The sequence below is a fragment of the Myotis myotis genome, unplaced genomic scaffold, assembly GCF_014108235.1.
Source record: "Myotis myotis isolate mMyoMyo1 unplaced genomic scaffold, mMyoMyo1.p scaffold_m19_p_17, whole genome shotgun sequence".
NCBI lineage: Eukaryota > Metazoa > Chordata > Mammalia > Chiroptera > Vespertilionidae > Myotis > Myotis myotis.
Genome location: NW_023416321.1, coordinates 31631749 through 31653463, shown reverse-complemented (window position 1 = coordinate 31653463; position 21715 = coordinate 31631749). Strand labels below are relative to the sequence as shown.

The 21715-nt window shown below is 45.3% G+C and overlaps 1 protein-coding gene across 2 annotated transcripts; it reads left to right on the top strand.

The window, feature by feature from the left end:
* The first annotated feature begins 2275 nt into the window (after nt 1–2275).
* Nucleotides 2276–19360, top strand: LYRM9 (LYR motif containing 9). 2 transcript variants are annotated; one of them, XM_036342065.1, is made up of 5 exons: nt 2276–2352; nt 8475–8618; nt 16927–17019; nt 18012–18065; nt 18657–19360. In XM_036342065.1, the coding sequence occupies exons 1-4, from the start codon at nt 2281–2283 to the stop codon at nt 18027–18029; spliced, it is 327 nt and encodes a 108-aa protein (XP_036197958.1). In that variant the 5' UTR covers nt 2276–2280; the 3' UTR covers nt 18030–18065; nt 18657–19360. The 2 variants fall into 2 exon arrangements, with proteins under 2 accessions (XP_036197958.1, XP_036197957.1); XM_036342064.1 differs by having other exon boundaries at nt 18012–19360.
* The last annotated feature ends 2355 nt before the right edge of the window (nt 19361–21715 follow it).

Here is a 21715-nt window from a genome sequence, read left to right as displayed (position 1 = left end):
ATTATAATCCGATTATTTAAAATATCTAGGTTTCCTTCTGACTTTGAAAAAATCGGAAATTGTTGTTCAAGCCCACCTTACGTTGGGCTATTATTTTTTCTTGGTGTTTGGATGTTTACAGGGAATTTTTGAGAAAGGTAAAATCTTGTGTGTTTAGACAGAGAGGCACGAGTGATTCTGAAAGTGGAGTCTTTTTGAGGTAAAGGGAACAGCTTGCATCTTGAATATTTTATGAGATCTGAGTATCAGAACAGCGATTTTCAACCCGTGTGCCATGGGACTTTTTAAAACATGTAATACCTATTTAGTCAGGGGCACTGACCTCTTTTCCTTTTAGACTGTCAAATTAAAAATTGACAACAGCCAGCACAATAATTGCCTTCAGGTGTGATTAATTCAAAATTATACCTATTTTTTGTTAATCCCCTCACCTCTTCCATTCAGTCCCCCAGTGCTCCTCCCCTTTGACAGCTGTCAGTCTGTTCCATGCATCCATGCCTCTGTTGCTATTTTGTTCATCAGCTGATTTTGGTCACAGACAACAGTGAGGTGATAGCCAGAGGGAAAGGGGGTGAGGGGTGAGGTGGAGGTGGGCAAAGGGGGAGAAAATGGGGATGGAAAGAGACTTTGCTTGGGGCTATGGGTGCACAATGCAGCGTGCAGATGTTTTATTGAGTTGTACAATTGAAACCTGTATGCTTTTGCAAACCAATGTTACCCTAATACATTCAATACAAATTATAACTAATTTTTGTCAGGTTGGCAAAAAAAAAAAATAATAATACATTTCTGGTGTGCCTCAGAATTTTAGTCATTAGTTTGTGTGCCATGAAATGAAAAAGGTTGAAAATGGCTGTCCTGGAACAATGTTTCTGATGCAGGAACATAGCAATCAAGGAGCAAAAGGGAGATGGAGCCAAAGACAAACTGAAATATTTTCAAAATATTAAGTGAGCCTAACGCTGAAAACAGGAAATGATGGTGATACTGCAGATTGTTCCTAGTAAGGGCCTTAAAAGCTTAATGATTTATTGATTGAATCTGCACTAATGATGTGCCCCTGAATATGCATGTATAAATAAGAGGGCTTCTTTAAGAAGGTTCAATCATGTCTTTCAGATATATTTGGCTCGAGTCTATATATTCAAAATAAATGGGATGGTTGAGGCAATTATCTGAATATGTCAGGGCTGGAACCCCCACCTGATTTGGAGGAAGGCTAGTATGTCAGGTGAAAAGGTAAAACAAAAAAAGGGGGAGGAAACTCTACATGGAGTCAGGGGAAAACAAAAGAGAGAGAAACCTGAAAACCGCCACTGTTAAGAAATATCTCTCCCCTCCCCCTTCCAACTTCTCTTACCCTAAAAGGAGAAAAATAGATTCCCAGGAGCCACCAGGGAGCAGTGTTTCCTTGAAAAGAAGAAGAAAGAAAGAGAGAGAAAAAAAGTTGTCCTGTTAAATCAGCTACACATGGAGTCTGTCTGTGTGAGGAAATCAGCCTTTTCATTACAAATAGGTTTAAAAAGCTCCAGAGAAGAGAGACGTGAACAGAAGCAATATTATCCACTAACAACCCAACTCCCTTTTAGACATCAGCTGAGAGAAGATCAGCAGCAGCATTGAACAGGGGGTTTGTCTGAAGATAAAGACTCATCTTTTCTTCTTTCAGGATATAAAACTTGTATTTAAACCAATTCAGAGAAGCACGTTAGCTTTAAACATTAGAGAGCGGGGAGAGCCTATTTAATAAAACAGCATTATTTCATTTTCAAAGAACGATACTGGCAGTAGCTCTGAGCTTAAATTCTGTATTCTTTCCCTCAATTATAATTATAGATGGGTCTGAAAGGAAGCATGCCTATTACTGTCATATTTATTCTTTTGACAGGTGTTTTGGGACTGTAATTTAATGGAATGACTCAAAACGCAATTTCCCATCCAAATATAATTCCTGTCATCAGCCCGAGTGGTTTCGGAAAGTTCTCAAGTCAGCCTTTTCACAGATCTTGAACGCCCCTGATGTTTTAACATCAACCCACGTTCAGGACTATGGGGGGAGAGCCTGCCTTCAGGGCTTATATCCGAGGCGGCAACAGCCAGAAGGAGGGGTGGGTGTTTAAGGTAAGAAGGGTGTCAGTGGAACGGCTTTCTTTTTCAACTGAGTGGGGCGGATTGGGGAAGGGGCACCCAGTAGGTATGGCAGGTTGGACCCCAAGTCCCGCGCGCGGCCGACAGAGGGCGCTCGGCACGCAGCGGCCAGGCGGGGGCGGGGCTGCGCAGATGCGGAGACGCAGGCGCACTCGGGGCCCCGCGTCCGCCCGGGCCGGGGTTGACGTTTCCCAGTGGAGGCGGGTGAGCGCGCGGCGTGGGCGGAGGGAGGGGGGCCGGGCGGGCGCGCAGGGCCGGGAGCCGCTGGGGTGGAGGGCGGGCTGGGGATGTGAGGCCTCGGGTGCCCTCGGCTTTGCGTGGCCTGGGAAGACCTTGCGGCGACTGGCGCCGCTCCGTTCCCCTCCCCGCCCGTTGTCGTGCCTCGGGAGGGCCGGGTGCCCCGGACGCCCAGGCCCGCAGCAGGCCTCGCGGGCGCGGCGCGGAGCAGCGGGGCAGGCCCGGGGGCCCGCAGGGAGCCCGGGGTCTCCGGACGCCTCCGCGGAGCCTGGCCGCGGGCCCACTAGGGAAATGTTCATTGTCTGGCGCGCACACCTGCGGGGTCAGCCCCCGATCGCCCGTTTTAACAGGTGGATGTGGTCCCTCCGCGGGCCCCTCTGTCTGGAGCACGCGGGAGCGAGCTTGCCTGGAGTGACCTTCCCTGGAGTGACCTTCCCATTTTGATTTCTGCTGCCGAAGGACGGATCAGATCACTCCGTGGCTGAGGCCCCTTAGCCCTTAAGACTAATCTTTTGTTCGCTTTTACATTGCATACAACTCACCCCTTTAAAACGCACAATTGAATGCCCTTTAGTACATTCACAGATGGGAGCATCATCCATCACCATAGTCAGTTTTGGAACATTTTCATGACTCCCAGAGCAACTCCTCTTTTAGCTCTCATCACCCCAACCGCCCCTTCCCTCCAGCCCTAGCCAGCACTGAGCTACTTTGTGTCTCTATAGATTTGCCTATTCTGCACATTTCGCATAAATGGAATCATACAATATTTGGTATTAGCTTTTTTCACCTAGAGTGATGTTTTCAAGGTTCACCCATGTTATAGCATGTATCAGTAGTTCATTTCTTTTTAATTATAAATTAACCCATTGTATGAAGGTACCATGTTTTGTTTATCCATCGGTAAATGTCAAGCCTTTCAGCTTTGGTCCCAGGGCTGAATTCAGAGCCACATACGTATTAGCTGCTCTGAATGGCGGTGTATGGGTGACTGACACGGCTTGCTGGCTTTAATCTCTCTCTTTGTACCCTATTTGTACCTGGTATGTGATTGTGCTGTTGTTGTGCTGAATTGAGTTGAATTGGATAACAGACAGGATCAGGCACCCCAGAGATTGTGGCACACCCCAGTGACTCTGGACGGAACTAGTAAAGATGGGGAAAGAGACTTAAGAATAGTTCATGGAAAACAAAAAAGAATAGTTCATGGAAATAAAGGTACCTTCCAGCTGAATGCCAGGGCCAGGTAAGCTAAAACAGAGAATGCTAAGTTGCATTCCTTGAATTCCCAAGTAGAAAGGTGACATTGCCATCCGAGGCATGTTTTCAAGGTTCACCCATGTCGTAGCAGGTACCAGTGCCCACAGAGCTGGCCAGAACACAAGCAAACCGTGATTTTGAGGCTGGGATCAATAATGAGGGCGTGTGTGTGTCCAGAGTGGGTTGGGGAAGCACTGGGAGGTCATAGCAGGATGGTTATCTTGGAAAGGAAACTACTGAATGGCTGGGGCAACTGATTAAATAATGAAAGTCTGGACTTGGGGATAGGTCACCAGAGACTTTAGCTCCAAAAGGCAGAGGTCAGACTAATATGTAGAATGTTTCAGAGCAGATTTTAGCCCAGAACCAAAAGGAATTTCTGACAGCTCGGGCTGCCAAGGATGTGGAGGAGAGATTTCCTCACACTGGATGGGAGGAGGTGGCTCTCGGCTCTTCGATATTCTGGTTTTGAAAGACTGCCTGCATGGGACTGTTTTTCTGTTCATTCAGTTAACACTGTTTCCTGAGAGCCTACTGTGGGGCAAGCCGCACTCCCTGGCGTGTTTTTATAACTTTCTAATTCATGAAAGGGGACAGGATGACTAACCAGAGCTCAGTTCTGAGTTGGGAAAGAGCTAAATAAATTTCGCCTGATCTTTTGTTTGATTTAAAAGGAAAAAGATATATATTTTTCTCCTTGATGTATGCAGAGCTAACTTGAATCCATGAACTCCACAAAGCTCTCCCAGTCTCACTTTGCCATAGTACTTATGAAATTGTGGGATTTTTCTCATTACACATGAAAATAAACATAAAATCATTACAATAAAAAGACGTTGGTCCCTATACTGCTTAAAATAATTGCATGCTTGTCCCACATTTTGGGGAAAGTTGTCAGGAGTGATAGGGGGGTAAAGGAGGCTGTTAGGGGTTTTAGGCAGGAACGCGACATGCTGAGGGTCACATTTGGAAAGATTCACTCTGGCTGTTGAGTGAAGAATAGCTCGGAAGATAGGGAGACCTGCTGGGAACTCTGGGAGTTGTCCCTGTGAGCTAAGATACGAGCCTTAACCAAGGCTCTTACAATGGAAATAGGAGGGGACAGATTTGATGGGCATTTAGGTGTAGGATTTGGTAGGACTTAGAGACCAGTGACATAGGAGTGGAGGGAGGAGGAGGAGTCTGGCTCTGGGATGGTTTTGGTTTGGTTGCCTAGGACCGTGGTCGGCAAACTGCGGCTCGCGAGCCACATGCGGCTCTTTGGCCCCTTGAGTGTGGCTCTTCCTAAGCCTTAGGAGGACCCTAATTAAGTTGATAACAATGTACCTACCTATATAGTTTAAGCTTAAAAAATTTGGCTCTCAAAAGAAATTTCAGTCGTTGTACTGTTGATATTTGGCTCGGTTGACTAATGAGTTTGCCGACCACTGGCTAGAAGATGGTGATGTTTTCACAGAGGCAGGGAGCCCAGGTCGAGGGGTCAAGTCCAAGGAGTAAGGATGTGCCAAGCGAGCATTCCCAGGGCCACGGGGTTTGACTACAATTTTAGCAATGATGCTGTGAGGTTCACTGCCCCTTAAATCATAGCAAACCCACACTTTAAATTAAATTGAGATATTTTTAGCTTAACTCTTCTGAGTGGACCCACACATGCCTTCTCTGCCAGTTATTACTGGGAAGGACTGAGAATGATAATTGAGCTGAAAATAGTCTCCCGCCCATACTTGCTGGGTTGGTTTCTAAGTATTGCTTGGGTTTTTAAGTAATGAAACTAAGTTGTGCTCTTTCCAAATGTTAATTTTGAAGACTGCAGCTGGTAACCATCTGTTACACCACTAGCATTTTACAATATTTGATTAGCACTTTATATAGTTTGGGGAAGCCGGCCAGTAGAATCTGCCCATCAGGTTGCGGGCTTCAGTGGTATGTCCTCTCCGGTGGTACTTGAAGGTCTTTGCCCCCATTGTATGGGGTTCCCCTCAGTGTGGCTGGTGGGACTGGCAGGTTGATATTTGGGGCACGAGGACCTTGGGGAACCCCGCCCTGTTTGCACTCTTCCTTAGAGCTGGAACCATCACAGCTCATCATGGAAGTAGAATTTGGGAGATTAAGATTTTTCGATTCGTTTCAACTGTTTTGGCTGCAAGTGACAAAACAAACCCAAGCTGCTTTGGCAAATGGGATTAATTGTCTTGGATCATTGCAAAGTCTAGGGGTGGGACTGCCTTCAGGTGAATGGTTTTAGGGCTCAAGTGAATTCTTCAGACTTGGTTTTACGCAGGTTCTCAGCTCTGTCTTTTGTGGCTTCAGTCTCCGGCTTCAAGAGGAGGCAAGATGGCTTCCCTGAGAGAGGGTGAGTCCTCTCACCATCAGGTCTAGTCACTCCTGTGGACGTGTTGAGATTCACCCAGCTTCCTTCATGTGCCCAGCTGTGAACCAATCCCTGCCACCACGTGGATGCAGGTCTCTGATTGGCCAGACTTGGAGTGGAGCTCCACCCAGACCTTGTGGGCTATGACCTGGCCTCACGGGATCATCAGCCACACATCTGGGGCTGTTACCAGATGGGTGGTGGGGGCAGACAACCACCTACCTACCCACCCCAGAGTCAGAGCGAGAGCCCGGAGCACCAGGAGCAAATGGGAAACTTTGCTGTGGAGATAGACATTTTTGTTGCCAGGAAGATATGCTGGAAATGGAATGAAGGAGCCTCTGAAACTAGCTACTTACTGAGTTTCTTTTCTCAGTTTAAGGACCTCTGATCGATTGAAAACCAAGGCCAGTCACTTAATCTTGGTCTTTTAGCTCCTTCATTTGGAGCACAGTGAGCTTCTCTGTCACAGAGGGGAAATCTGGACGGAGGAGATAACAGATCCCATTCAGTCCAGTTCAGTAAACAGGGCACGAAGCATTGGGGCCTGGGCCAGGCTGCCCAGGCCTGGCAGCGCATGAATCCTGGCAATGTGGGAAGCACTGTACCAGCTCCATAAACAGGGTGCTGCTCGCCCCACCCCCCGCCCCACCGGAGGGACAGTCAGGAAGGGCTTCCCAGAAGAAGTGACATCGAGCTGGGCCTGGCAGGATAAACATGAGTTCCTCACATGGAGAGGGGAAGGGAGCTCCACGCTCAGGCAGCTGCATGTGCAAAGGCACCAAGAGGTGACTGACTTGTGGTTTGGGGGATCTGGGAGAAGGTCCTTGTGGAGGAGACTGGGACATGACGGGCGGAGGCAGGAACACAGGCAAGATGCTGTGGCAGAGGTCCAGGCAGGAGCCTACAGGGCAGTGAGCATAGAGGAGGTACTGTTATGGGCTGGGAGGCACTTAATGGAAGCTTAACAAATCCTTATGTTCTAGATTCTATTATTGGGGGGGTAGGGGGGGCTGGAATCTGTGCTCTTAGTTGAGTTTCCTTCTTCAAAAAATAAGAGGCCAAATTAGAGTTACAGGTTCTTTGGAGAGAGACATGATTATACAGAGCTTAAAAATATGGGTTCTGCAGACACAAAGGAGTACATGACGTATGATTCCTTTTATGTAAAACTCAGGAAAATGCAAACTAATCTGTAGTGACAGGAAGCAGAGCTTGCTTTGGGATGGGGGAGTGGCGAGGGCAGAAGGAGGGATTACAAAGAGGCTGCAGGAAATTTGTGTGAGTGATGGAGATGTTCACTCTTTTGCTTTTGATGATGGTTTCTTAGGTGTATACATATGTCGAAACTTATCAAAGTGCACACTTTAAATATGTTGATTGTATGTTAATTACATATCAATAAAGCTCTAAAGGTTTAATAAAAAGAAGAGGTGGACTCTGGAACCTGTCTGGGTTCAAATCCCAGCTCTATCCTTATCAGATCTCTCTGTGCTGATTTTCTTTCTTTTCTTCTTTTTGGTGCTTGATTTTTAAAAAATGTGTGCATTAATCACACAAAAAGCGAATAGGACAGAATAAGAGCTCATTATTATTTTATTTATTTATTAATCCTCACCTGAGGATATGTTTATTGATGAGAGAGAGAGAGAGAGAGAGAGAGAGAGAGAGAGAGAGAGAGAAAGAAAACAGAGAAACATTGATTGCTTGCTTCCTGTATGTGCCTTGACTGGGGATCGAACCCAGTTATGTGCCCTGATTGGGAATTGAACCTGCCACCTTTTGGTTTATGGGGCAACACTTTAACCAAGTGAGCCACCCTGCCAGGGCAAGAGCTCATTATTATTCCTATTTCTAACATACAGGAAAGTGAAATCTCGTGTATCATGACAACTTTTTATGTAGCTGCTTCTTTACGCAGAGTCCTCTGGAATCGTGTTTCTCAAACTTTAACTGCATGTGAATCTCCTGGACCTCTTGTTACAACGCGGGTTCTGTCTAGTAGGTCTGGGGCGGGGCCTGAGAATCTGCATTTCTAACAAACTCTCAGGTGATGACGATGCTTCCGGCTACCCTTTGAGTAGCCAGGCTCGAAACTTTCATCCTGCCCTCTGTTGCTTGAGGTTAGATGATTCCTCAGCAATCGTGAAACGTGTTTCCTGCTTGTCTCTCCTCCTCCGCCTGTCAGTGGCTCCTCCTTGCCCGCCACCTGGAGTTGGTGTTCAGAAAGAAGATGAGGCTGAACATCTCACTTGTGTTCCTTGTCGCCTGCTCTGGGCTGAGAGCCTGCAAGACTGAATGCACAGCCAGAGCTCAGGGTCTGGGTTCCGAGGGGTGTGGTATAACCGCGACCTGGCCTCTGTGCTGTTATCAAGCCTCCTTCACAGAGCGCTGGAACCCGGGGGCCGGGACTGGGCATTGGCTTGATGCCTTAGACGTGATGCTCTGTGTTTTCCAGGGACAGACAGCCTTGCAGATGGCCCCGCTCCCGGGGGCAGAGCTGGTCCAGACGCCTCTGCAGCTCTACAGATACCTGCTGCGCTGTTGCCGACAGCTGCCCACCAAGGGCATCCAGGAGCATTACAGACACGCTGTCAGGCAGGTGCGAGCAGGGGATGCTGGGCCTGGGGGTGGGGAGATTCCTCTAATAGAGGGCCTATCAGAGGGTCAGGGGTCAGGGGCAGGAACGGGGGCAGGGATGGTCTTTCAGGCAGTGGGGGTGGCAGCTTAGTAAGAGCCACTGGGTATCAGTGCTGGGCAGCCCAGCTCTTCTCTCTGGTTTTTGTTGAGGAAACAGAGGATGGATGTGCCATCCAGCCCCCCAGCTCTGTGCCAAGCCTTGAAATAGGCAGCCAAATGGATAATTAAAATAGGCACATCCTCATTGTGACAGAGGTCTCTGTCGACAAAGCACACCTGACTTTAACCGTGAGCAAACATCAGGTAAGCCCAGACCGAGGGACCGTCCACCACATAACGGCCTGTTCTTGTCAAACACATCGATGTCGGGAAACACAGAGGAAGGCACCAGAGCTGCTCTGGTTTACAGGTGTGACTGCGAAATGATTCCAGATGGGATCCTGGACCAGAGAAACAATTCTCATAAAGGACATTGTTGGGGGAAATTCATGAAGTTGGCATTTGGGCTGTGAATTCTATAGATACACTAGTACTGTATCCATGTTAAATGTTCTGAATTTGAGTACTGTTGTTATTAAGAGAATGCCCTTGTTGTTAGGAAATACACACCCAAGTGTTTGGGGGTGAAGGGCTTGTCTGCAACTTTTAAGTGCTCCCAAGAGTTTAATGCAAACCCATGAAGAGAGAATAGTGAAGCCAAAGTGGCAAAATGTTAACACCTGGTGATTCTGAAGGCCATTCTCTTGTATTATTCTTGCAGTTTTTCTACAGGTTAGAAATGATTTCCAAATAAAAAGTTAAAAACTAAAATTAGAATCCCAGCAACAACACAGCACTGATAACTCTTACGCAGCCAGCTCTGGGCAGTGAACTTCCACTGGACAGAGAGGCCCTATAGCCTCAGAGGCCAACCCCAGAACACTGCCACCCAGAGGCTGACCCACAAACTGACTCTTTGCTAAACACAAAATAAGGCAGTCTGGGAAACAAATGCGGCTTGCTTTAAAATAAGGACTGTGGTTTATAACACAGAGGAACAGTGTATCGCAGGGAAACTCAACACTCTCCTGAATACCTGGCAGGTCTAAGGCGAGCCACACTGAAGAATAGAAGAACCGAAGGACCTTCACTACTGCAATATTTTTTTTTTCTTTTTTCACCTTTTAACTAAGAAACCAATTTTTTTTTCTCTTTTTTTTTTTCTTTTTTTTCTTTTCTTCTTCTTTTTTTTCTTTTTTTTTTCTTCTTTTTTCCATCACCTGATTTTACCCTTTTAATTACTACCTTCTTATTTTTAACCAGTATTATTACTGCTACCATTTTACCATTTTTTTTTTAAAGTGCCATTTTATTTTCTCTTTATTTTATTTTGGGATTAGTGTTCTCCATTCTATTTTCATCGTTATATTATTGGTTGTTTCTAGTTTGCATTCATCTCCAGGGAGCTGTTGCTGGAATTTGTTGGGATTAATGGCTGTTCTATAGGAGTATTCTCCTCATATAAAAAAGTCTCTTCCCCTCTTCCACTTCATTCTCTCTTTTCGCTCTTTTTTTTTCTTTTCTTTTCTTTTCTCGCTTTTATTCCCCCCCCCCCCTCCTTTTTCCCAATTTCATTTTTGCACTCCTTTTTTTGGTCCCTAATTTTCTTTTCTTTTTTCTCTTTTCTCTTTTTCTCTTCCTTCTTCCTTATCCCCTAATTCTCTTAATTCAGGTGGTCACCTTTATTTGGGGTTATTCATATCGTGAATATATTTGTGTATAGTGCCTGGTACGTGGTGCCTTGTTGTGTTGTATTTTGTGCCTTTAAATCAACGCAGCAGATCCAAGCAACAGCAACCTCCTGAGCACCACACCCTCTGCTGAGGAACAGCAGCTGTACGTGAAACCTTGCCCCACCAGCCAGAAGAGCCACCACAGCTGTGAACAGCACCCACCAGAGGAGCTGCTGCCAACTGAAGAGCAGCTGCTACCGCAACCGCCCGAAGAGCAACCACAGACCAAGGAGTCACTGCCACCAAGGGAGCAGCCACTGAACGACTCAACGTCTAGATATGTCAGCGAGATCAAACATGGGTAGACAAAGAAACCCCCAAAGGAAAGAGAAGGAGGACTCTCCAGAAAAGCAGCTAAGTAATACAGAGGCATGCAACATGACAGAAAAAGAATTCAGAATAAGGGTCCTAGAGTGCATAAACCGGATGGAGGAAAAAATCGACAACCTCTCCAAGAAGCTAGAAGAAACAGATGAAAAAATCAACAACTTAAGTAAGACCCAAGAAGAAATGAAGAGTGATATAGCTGCAATGAAAAACTCCATTGAAAGTATCAACAGTAGACTAGGAGAAGCGGAGGACCGAATTAGTGATTTAGAAGACAAGGAAGCAAAACACACCCAAAACGTACTGCAATTGGAGAAAAAAATGAAAAGACAGGAGGAGAGCCTAAGGGAGCTTTGGGACAACATGAAACGAAACAACATACGAATAATAGGGGTACCAGAACAACAGAAGGATGAACAAGGATTAGAAAACCTATTAGAAGAAATAATATCAGAAAACTTCCCTGAGGTGGCGAAGAAAAAAGTCACACAAGCCCAGAGAGTCCCAAACAAGGTGAACCCAAAAAGACCCACACCAAGACACATCATAATTACCATGGCAAATGTTCAGGACAAAGAGAGAATCTTACAGGCTGCAAGAGAGAGACGGAAAGTTACATACAAGGGATCTCCCATTAGATTGTCAAATGATTTCTCAACAGAAACACATCAGGCCAGAAAAGAATGGACGGAAATTTACAAAGTGATGCAAAGCAAAGGACTGAATCCAAGAATACTCTATCCAGCAAGGCTATCATTCAAACTTGAAGGGGAAATAAGAAGCTTCACAGACAAAAAAAGGCTAAGGGAGTTTATCACCACCAAGCCAGCAATGCAAGGAATGCTAAAGGGACTGGTATAAAAATAAGAAATAAAAAGCTCAGAAAGAAAACAGCCACACAAAAACAGAAATGCCTACAAACAAGTACCTTTCAATAATAACTTTAAACGTAAACGGACTAAATGCTCCAAACAAAAGACATCGAGTGGCTGAATGGATAAAAAAACATGACCCATACATCTGCTGTCTACAAGAAACCCACCTCATTAGAAGGGACTCACACAGACTGAAAGTGAAAGGATGGAAAAATATCTTTCAGGCAAATGGAAAGGAAAAGAAAGCTGGGGTAGCAATACTTATATCGGACAAAATAGACCTCAAAGTGAAGGCCATAACAAGAGATAAGGAAGGCCACTTCATAATACTAAAGGGATCAATACAACAAGAAGATATAACCCTGGTAAACATATATGCACCCAATGCAGGAGCACCCAAATTCATAAAAAAACTCCTGGAGGATATCAAAGGAGAGATCGACAACAATACAATCATTGTAGGGGACTTTAATACACCACTGACAGCACTGGATAAGTCTTCTAGACAAATAATCAGCAAAGATACAGCAATCCTAAATGACTCACTAGATCAGATGGACTTAATAGACATCTTCAGAACACTTCACCCGAAAGCCAGGGAATATACATTCTACTCAAATGCTCATAGGACATATTCAAAAATAGACCATATATTGGGTCACAAGCAAAGTATCCCCAAATTCAAGAAGATTGAAATCATAAAAAGCGTCTTCGCAGACCACGATGGCATAATATTAGAAATAAACTACAATAAAAACAACCCAAAATACTCAAACACCTGGAAGCTGAATAGCATGCTATTAAATATTGATTGGGTTACCAATGAAATCAAAGAAGAAATTCGAAACATCCTGGAAACTAATGACAATGAAAACACAACAATCCAAAACCTATGGGACACAATGAAAGCAGTCCTGAGAGGGAAGTTTATAGCTCTACAGGCCTATCTCAACAAACAAGAAAAAATGGTAGTAAATCAGCTAACTCTACAACTCAAAGAATTAGAAAGAGAGCAACAAGAAAACCCCAGAGTGAGCAGAAGGAAGGAGATAATAAAGATTAGAGCAGAAATAAATGACATAGAGACCAAAAAAACAATACAGAAAATCAATGAAACCAAGAGCTGGTTCTTTGAAAGGATAAACAAGATTGACAAACCTCTAGCCAGACTCACCAAGAAGCAAAGAGAGAGGACCCAAATAAACAAAATCAGAAACGATAGAGGCGAAATAACAACAGACCCCACAGAAATACAAATGATTGTTAAAAAATACTATGGACAGCTCTACTCCAACAAACTAGACAACCTGGAGGAAATGGACAAATTCCTAGAAAAATACAACATTCCAAAACTCAATCAGGAAGAATCTAAAAATCTCAACAGGCCAATAACTATGGAAGAAATTGAAGCAGTCATCAAAAAGCTTCCAGCAAACAAAAGCCCAGGACCAGACGGCTTCACAGGGGAGTTTTACCAAACATTCAAGGAAGAACTGAAACCTATCCTCCTCAGACTACTACAAAAAATTCAAGAGGAAGGAACACTTCCAAGCTCATTCTATGAAGCCAGCATCACCCTAATACCAAAACCAGGTAAAGACAACACAATGAAAGAGAATTACAGGCCAATATCCCTCATGAACATAGATGCCAAAATCCTCAACAAAATCTTAGCAAATCGGATCCAGCAGTACATCAGAAAGATCATACACCATGACCAAGTAGGATTTATCCCAGGGATGCAAGGATGGTACAATATCCGCAAATCAATAAACGTGATACATCACATAAACAAATTGAAAGAAAAAAACCACATGGTCATATCAATTGATGCAGAAAAAGCATTTGACAAAATTCAACACCCATTTTTGATAAAAGCTCTCAGCAAGGTGGGAGTAGAAGGATCATACCTCAACATAATAAAAGCCATATATGACAGGCCCACAGCCAACATCATACTCAATGGACAAAAACTAACACCATTCCCCCTAAGAACAGGAACAAGACAGGGATGCCCCCTCTCACCACTCCTCTTCAACATAGTACTGGAAGTGTTAGCCATTGCAATTCGGCAAGAAGAAGAAATAAAAGGCATCCAAATTGGAAAAGAGGAAGTAAAACTGTCCTTATTTGCAGACGACATGATATTATACATACAAAACCCTAGAGACTCCATCCAAAAGCTACTGGACTTAATACATGAATTTGGCAATGTAGCAGGATACAAAATTAACCCCAAGAAATCCGAGGCATTTCTATACACCAATAGTGAACTTTCAGAAAGAGAGATTATAAAAACAATCCCGTTTACCATCGCACCAAAAAAATTAAGCTACCTAGGAATAAACTTAACTAAAGAGGTAAAAGACCTCTACTCAGAAAACTACAGGACGTTGAAAAATGATATAGAGGAAGACATAAACAGATGGAAGAACATACCGTGTTCATGGATTGGTAGAATCAACATCATTAAAATGTCCATACTACCCAAAGCAATCTATAAATTCAATGCACTTCCCATTAAAATACCAATGGCATACTTCAGAGATCTAGAACGAACTCTCCAAAAATTCATCTGGAATAAAAAAAGACCCCGAATAGCTGCAGCAATCCTGAAAAAGACCAAAGTAGGTGGGATCTCAATACCAGATATCAAGATGTATTACAAAGCCACTGTTCTCAAAACTGCCTGGTACTGGCACAAGAATAGGCATATAGATCAATGGAATAGAATAGAGAGCCCAGAAATCGGCCCGAACCAATATGCTCAATTAATATTTGACAAAGGAGGCAAGAACATACAATGGAGCCAAGATAGTCTCTTCAATAAATGGTGTTGGGAAAATTGGACAGATATATGCAAGAAAATGAAACTAGACCACCAACTTACACCATACACAAAAATAAACTCAAAATGGATAAAGGACTTAAATGTACGACAGGAAACCATAAAAATTCTAGAAGAATCCAAAGGCAACAAAATCTCAGACATATGCCGAAGCAATTTCTTCACTGATACAGCTCCTAGGGCACTTGAAACGAAAGAGAAAATGAACAAATGGGACTACATCAAAATAAAAAGCTTCTGCACAGCAAAAGAAACCATCAACAAAACAACGAGAAAACCCACTGTGTGGGAAAACATATTTGCCAATGTCATATCTGATAAGGGCCTAATCTCCAAAATTTATAGGGAACTCATACAACTTAACAAAAGGAAGATAAACAATCCAATCAAAAAATGGGCAAAGGACCTAAATAGACACCTTTCAAAAGAGGACATTCAGAAAGCCAAGAGACATATGAAAACATGCTCAAAGTCACTAATCATCCGAGAGATGCAAATCAAAACAACAATGAGGTACCATCTCACACCTGTCAGACTGGCTATCATCAACAAATCAACAAACGACAAGTGCTGGAGAGGATGTGGAGAAAAAGGAACACTTGTGCACTGCTGGTGGGAATGCAGACTGGTGCAGCCACTATGGAAGACAGTATGGAGTTTCCTTAAAAAACTGAAAATGGAACTCCCATTTGACCCTGTGATCCCACTTCTAGGAATATATCCCAAGAAACCAGAAACACCAATCAGAAAGGATATATGCACCCCTATGTTCATAGCAGCACAATTCACCATAGCTAAGATCTGGAAACAGCCTAAGTGCCCATCAGTAGATGAATGGATTAGAAAACAGTGGTACATCTACACGATGGAATACTATGCTGCTCTAAAAAGGAAGGAACTCTTACCATTTGCAACGTCATGGATGGAACTGGAGAGCATTATGCTAAGTGAAATAAGCCAGTCAATGAAGGAAAAATACCACATGATCTCACTCATTCATGGATAATAGAGACCATTATAAACTTTTGAACAATAATAGATACAGAGGCAGAGCTGCCTCAAACAGATTGTCAAACTGCAGCAGGAAGGCCGGGGAGGGTTGCGGGGCAGGAGGTAGGGGGGTAAGAGATCAACTAAAGGACTTGTATGCATGCATATAAGCATAACCAGTGGACATAAGACATTGGGGGATAGGGGAGGCTAGGGGACTGTCTAGGGCGGGGGGATAAAATGGACACATATGTAATACCCTTTGTAATACTTTAAGCAATAAAAATTAAAAAAACAAAAAACAAACAAAAAAAAAACTAAAAAAAAAAAAAAAAAAAAAAAAAAAAAAAAAAGAAATAGTTAAATCCATATGATTATGTTGAAAAATTAGTATATTAAAGCTTTGGACTTTTATCTGTAAAAAAAAAAAAAAAAAAAAAAAAAAAAAAAAAAAAAAAAACTAAAATTAATACAAATATAATGTGGAAACTGGAAACGATAGAGGAAGCAACAGAGGGCTGTGGAAACATGGAGAAGGGAGCAGTCAGTTGTGTGAGGGAGTCGGGGAGGACTGCCCAGAGGTGAGCACTTGAGATGCTCCTAAAGACAAGGAGGGTGTGTGGGGTCCAGAGCAACAGGGCAGAGGAGGCACAGTGGCCGAGTGTCCTGAGTGAACCTGAGTCTCACGCTGCTCCTCGAGGGGGAACATCCGGCCAGAAGCAAACAGCAGCCTGGGCTCTGCGCTGGGCGTGGCTGGATTTGCCACAGCACCCTCCCACGGCCCTTCCTCCTCTGCCTGGCTCTCCAGCACGGGCCGGAGAAGCCCTATTCTTCCCGGTTGTGAAGCCATGCAGACATCTCCCCCTAGTGAGCAGCTTCCTGGGAGGAGCAAATGAAACAGTGATGGAAATTTCCCTTAGGCCCTCCATCACCCTTCCCCCCACCTGATAACCTTTGGGTCCAGCTTGATTTGGGTGGTAACTTAGGGACCAGTCTTCCATTTCATAACTGCCCTGCTGGCAAGAGTATGTGCTATGCAGTTGAATGGACCAGAATTCAAATGCTGACGCCATTGCTTAGCACAGCGGTTCTCAACCTGTGGGTCGCGACCCCTTTGGCGGTCAAAGGACCCTTTCACAGGGGTCGCCTAAGACCATCCTGCATATCAGATATTTACATTACGATTCATAACAGTAGCAACATTACAGTTATGAAGTAGCAATGAAAATAATTTTATGGTTGGGTCACAACATGAGGAACTGTATTTAAAGGGCCAGAAGGTTGAGAACCACTGGCTTAGCAGCAGTTCTCCTCATCTCTATGTGGAATCATAACTCTTATGGAGGGTAAGAGAGATGCTGAGTATAAAGTGCCCACAGTGTGCCTGGCCTGTGGTGCTCTGAAGCTGCTGGTCCTGTGAGTTTTGCCACCATCTTCTTTTTATGCTTAAACTTTCAGAGTTTCCGGGTTCATTCAGATGAAGACAATCCTGAGAGAATCCAGCAGATTATTAAAAGAGCCATTGAAGATGCTGACTGGATCATGAACAAAGTAAGTGCTTGGCTCCTACCTATACCTGTGAGCTGTAATCTCTATGACCAGCAGGGGTCGCTTCTGCTCCACATTGAGAACAGTCTCGCTGCTCCCCACCTCTAGGAGCCAAAAGGTGATGGCAGATGCCCTTCTGATTGTATTTGTGTGTTTGTTGTGTTTGATGGGACAGGGAGACACCCTCAATCCCTAAAGACACATTTCTTTTTTTGTTAATTCTCACCCGAGGATATTTTCCCCCTTGATTTTTAGAGAGGGGAAGATGGGAGGGGAGGGGGGGCCGAGAAAGAGAAAGGGAGAGGGAGAGAGAAACATCAATGGGAGAGTGAGATGGCGCAGCAGGAAGAAGGAAGAGAGCAGTCTTACTGGAAACAATATGACAAAGCTGACAACAGTGTTGTGAAGAAAGAGCTGCCGTGGGGGTGGGTAGTGAGCTCTGTCTCTGCAGGTATTCCCACTGAGGCAGGTTAGTGAGGAAACCTTCAAGTGTCTGTTTTGGTGGAGAAAGAGAGTCAGTAACATAGACTGGCCTGCTGGTCCGTACACTTTGGTTAGAAAACCTAGAGACCGAAAACATGCCCTATTCCTCTGTCCTCCTAAGTCAGAAACCCCCGTTATTGGGCCCAGGATTCGTTTTTTTAAACTCAGTGATTGGATTAGATGGCTTTTGAGGTTCCGCCTCTACCTGAGGTTTTTCCTCCCTCCAAACAAGGCTCATCTTAAAGGGAATGATGGACATGCCACTGTGTTTAATTCTAGTTCCCCAGTGTCTTTCTTATCCTTTCTCCCAACCCCATCAGCCACCTTTTCCACTAAAGAAGAAAGTGGGGATCCAGGCACCAGCTGGATTCAGCAGTCTGGGCTCCACCACTTTCAAGAATCCCCTGCGGGGGGCATCTGAGGCCTAGATGACCACCGTTCTCAGCCTTCCCTGGTCCTCCCTCTCGCATTGGCTGTCCTCACCCGCTTCTAATGACCTCTCTGTCTTGCAGTATAAAAAGCAAAACTGAGACTCAAAGAGTGAAGCCGCTCTGAAGACCCTGAAGGTGAGAGGCCTCCCTGGAAGGAACCAGCAGCAGCTCTGGACTCTCATTGTCCTGCTGGTGGGGAGCAGGACCCCGGGTGTGGGAGCAGCTGACGTTTGCTCCAATGGCTCTTCTCAGGCTGCTTGTGTCCCTGGTGACCTTTATGTTTGCTTTTCCAGGCGGTTATGATGTGAGATTTGGGGAGAATGTGTTTTTTCACTTTTCTCTGAAAGTGATTCATTTATTCTGGACGTTATTCTTTGAGACCCGAGTGGGCGTCCCCTCAGATGGCGGCCTGTATGGAGAACAGGGCATGGGTGTCAGAACCAGACAGATCTGGATTTGAATCCCAGCTCAGCGGCTTTTCAAGGGCGTTGACTTTGAGCTTGGTTTCCTCTCTTGTGAGAATTAAATAAGATGAAGTCAAAGAGCCTAACGCAGGACATGGTACCTGGTGGTGCCGGTAGATGACTCTCTGAGGAAGCCGCCCTCCCCGCTCCCTCCTCTGCTCCCACAGGGCTCCGCGTATCTCTCTCTAGCCCATGGCACCTTGGTTCGTTTGCTTGTGGACTTGTCTTGTCCCTACTCATCGCCACTGTCCCCTTCCCCCAGGCCCCTGAGCCTTCACAGTTGCACTGCGCCCAGCAGTCTGCCAAGCACCTGTGCTTCCCGCCCAGAGAAGCAGATGCCCTGGTCTTTGCCTTCATGGGTCTCTGCCGTCACAGAGTCCCGGAGTCCTGAGTGGTGAAATGCAGCCTGCATGAAACAAGGAGGAATGCCGAGCACCTCCAGTAGTGCTCACGTGTTTAGGCTTCTGTGAACCTGCCATCTGTCTTGACTGTCCCTTCCCTCCTTTGCCACCATCTCAGAAGGAGGGGAGGAGGGAAGCCAGCAAGCAGTCCTGTGGATTTTCATGAGCCTGAAATTGGTGGAGAAAGACAGACCCAGCTCGCATCGCAATTCTGCTTGGATTATGGTTGGGTAACTTACCTCGCCTCTTTCAGCCTCACTTTCCCCATCTGTCCAATGGGGTAATGGCCGTACCTACCTCGAGAGCTGTGGTGAGGAATAATGAGGTCTAATGCATGCCAAGTGTCACCCAGAGCCTGGCATGGGGAGCTGGCTGCATGGGGAGCTGGCTGCACGGCCAGCCCGTGGTTACCAGCTACAACTATTAGGGAGCCCTGCTTTGCAAGTGGGAGATGGAAGCTCGGAGAGGTTGAGCCTCTTTTCAGGGTCACAAAGCTGCTAAGCCAGGTCTGTCTGAATCTACCAAACAGCACAGATTTGGGAGGGAAAGGAGAGCATCAGGGAAAGAGGGAAGGAAGGAGAATGGGAGGGAGGGAGGGAGGGAGGGAGGGAGGGAAGAGGGATAAGGAAGGAGGAGAGCAGCAGGGAAGGATCAGGGGGAACTGGCCAGAGCAGGTGGAAACCAGAGGCCACACCGGGACTTGAGTACCTCCGAGGACTCAGCCAGAGGGACGAGCCAGCATGTGTTTATGTGCTGGCAATTACATGGCTTAAAGTGGCTGAGCTACATCTATGTGCATTCGACTGATCAGCAGACAGTGAAGTAAATACATCACATTGTGAAAGCTTGGTGTCTTCTTGCCACTTGTTGTTCCCTACTGTGTGCTAACTTTCATACTAGGTGTTGTAGACAAAAAAGGGGCCACGTGCTAACCTGACAAGCTCAGGGAAGGCCTGAATGGCGGTCTTACACACTCAAAGACCTAAAGTAACCACAAAGGATGGTCTGAAATGAAAACCTTAACTGCCCTTGTAGTTTGGCGCAGTGGATAGAGCATCCGCCTGTGGACAACAGGGTCCCAGGTTCGATTCCGGTCAAGGACACGTACCTTGGTTGCAGGCTCCTCCCCAGCCTGGGCCCTGCTCGGGTGTGTGCAGGAGGCAACCATTCAATGTGTTAACCATTCAATGTGTTACTCTCACATTGATGTTTCTCTTTCTCTCTTCCACTCTCCCTAAAAAACTAATGGAAAAATATCCTCAGGTGAGGATTAACAACAACAACAAAAGAAAAAAAAAACAAAAAAGAAAGAAAGAAAAAAACCTTTTAACTAAAAGCAGTTATAGTGGATAGTCACGTCCTAGGCTGGTATCTTCCCTGACAAAGGTCAATCTTTACCTTAACGAAGCCTGTTTGTTGTCATTTGCATCTATGATAACATATCATTGGAATGTCAGGGTAATTTGTAATTTCCCTTTTTCTGGACCCTTCAGGGCACAACCAATGGGTCAGGGTGCCAGGACAGGAGACCACAAATTCCTTCATTGTTATTGTTATCTTGTTAATTGTTGACTGTTAACTATCCTGTACCCACCTATGTAAAAGAAGTGTCTATCATTTTACTTATTATCCAATCCCAGAGGTTTGCCCGCTTTGCTTCCTCCCACCTCCCTAATCTATCACCATGGATTTCATGTAACCCACTTAAGTATTTCCCTTTGATTATAATGAATAAAACAAGGTGAAAACCACCATTCTCCAGAGCATTATCCCAATATGTTGAGATTCTGCTTCCTGGCAATTGTCAACAGTTTGGCTCAAATAAATTCACAAAAATTCTTTATGGGTTTGAAAGTTTTTTTATGTTAACATTACTTGGCGTAGTTGGCAGGATTCCAGACTCTCACCCAGGACCATCCCGCAGAGACCTGGACCCGATGCTAGGATCCAGCAAGGGGCCCATTGAGCCTGCCAATTCCCCCCCCCTCCCCTCCAATTGGGTGAACTTGGGTGAGTTGTCTTTTGGACCCAGGACCTTCCCTTGCTTTGGTAGACGGTCTGACTTTATTTGAGCTGTATTTTTAAATCCTTGAGGTGGAACTAAGGTTAGGGGTTGACTGAACTCAGGCTAAGGTGAGCCTGGAGGGAAAAAATGGGTGGCTGGTTTTGATTTTGGCTTTTCAATTGGAATTGCTTTCTGAGTCTGAGCAAAAGACAACCTTTGCCGTATAAATGAGCTGAACTCATTCAGCTCCGAAGATAAAGGGGCACATCCTCCCTCCAGCCCGATTCTCGGGTGTTCTTAGGTGACTAAGAATCTTTGTGGAGGTGTCAGAGGTCATTCTTCAGGACGTGCAGGAGCCCCACAGGGAAGTCCTAACTCAATTGTAATTAACTAACTGGCTCGTCCAGGGGGCCCCCATAAGGCTCGATCTGCCAGGGCCCCAAGCCTTTCCTGTTGTTTTGGACAGCTGGGAGAGAAACTGAGGCACGTAAAAGGGTTGAGTTGTGACTCGAGGTCAAATTGGCCCCAAATCACCTGATAGGGAGAGATTTTTAAAATCAGTGTTGCCCACATGTTTTTTTGAGAAGAGTAATATGTATTTAGAACTAAGTGAACCAGATACTGAGCCAAAAGGGGAAAATGATGTTCACAAATTGACGCTGCTCAAACCTTGCTCTTATAATCACCTAATTGTTATTGATTGAATGTATATAAAATGATTTTTATGTTGTTACTAGAGGCCCGGTGCATGAAAATTCATGCACTGGGGGGCAGGGGAGGCCTGCCCCCTCTCACAGTCCAGGAGCCCTCAGGGGATATCTGACTGATGGCTCAGGCCCACTCCCCATGGACATCTCTGTGGGAGCGCACTGACCACCAGGGGACAGCTCTGGCCCCGCCTCCCATTGCCCCGCT

Bases quoted from the DNA above. Each gene is read 5' to 3' on its own strand.
- LYRM9 (XM_036342065.1), top strand. From the start codon at position 2,281: ATGCGGAGACGCAGGCGCACTCGGGGCCCCGCGTCCGCCCGGGCCGGG. The intron at 2,353-8,474 runs GTGAGCGCGCGG...TGTGTTTTCCAG, and splicing joins ACGTTTCCCAGTGGAGGCGG to GGACAGACAGCCTTGCAGAT. The intron at 8,619-16,926 runs GTGCGAGCAGGG...TTAAACTTTCAG, and splicing joins ACAGACACGCTGTCAGGCAG to AGTTTCCGGGTTCATTCAGA.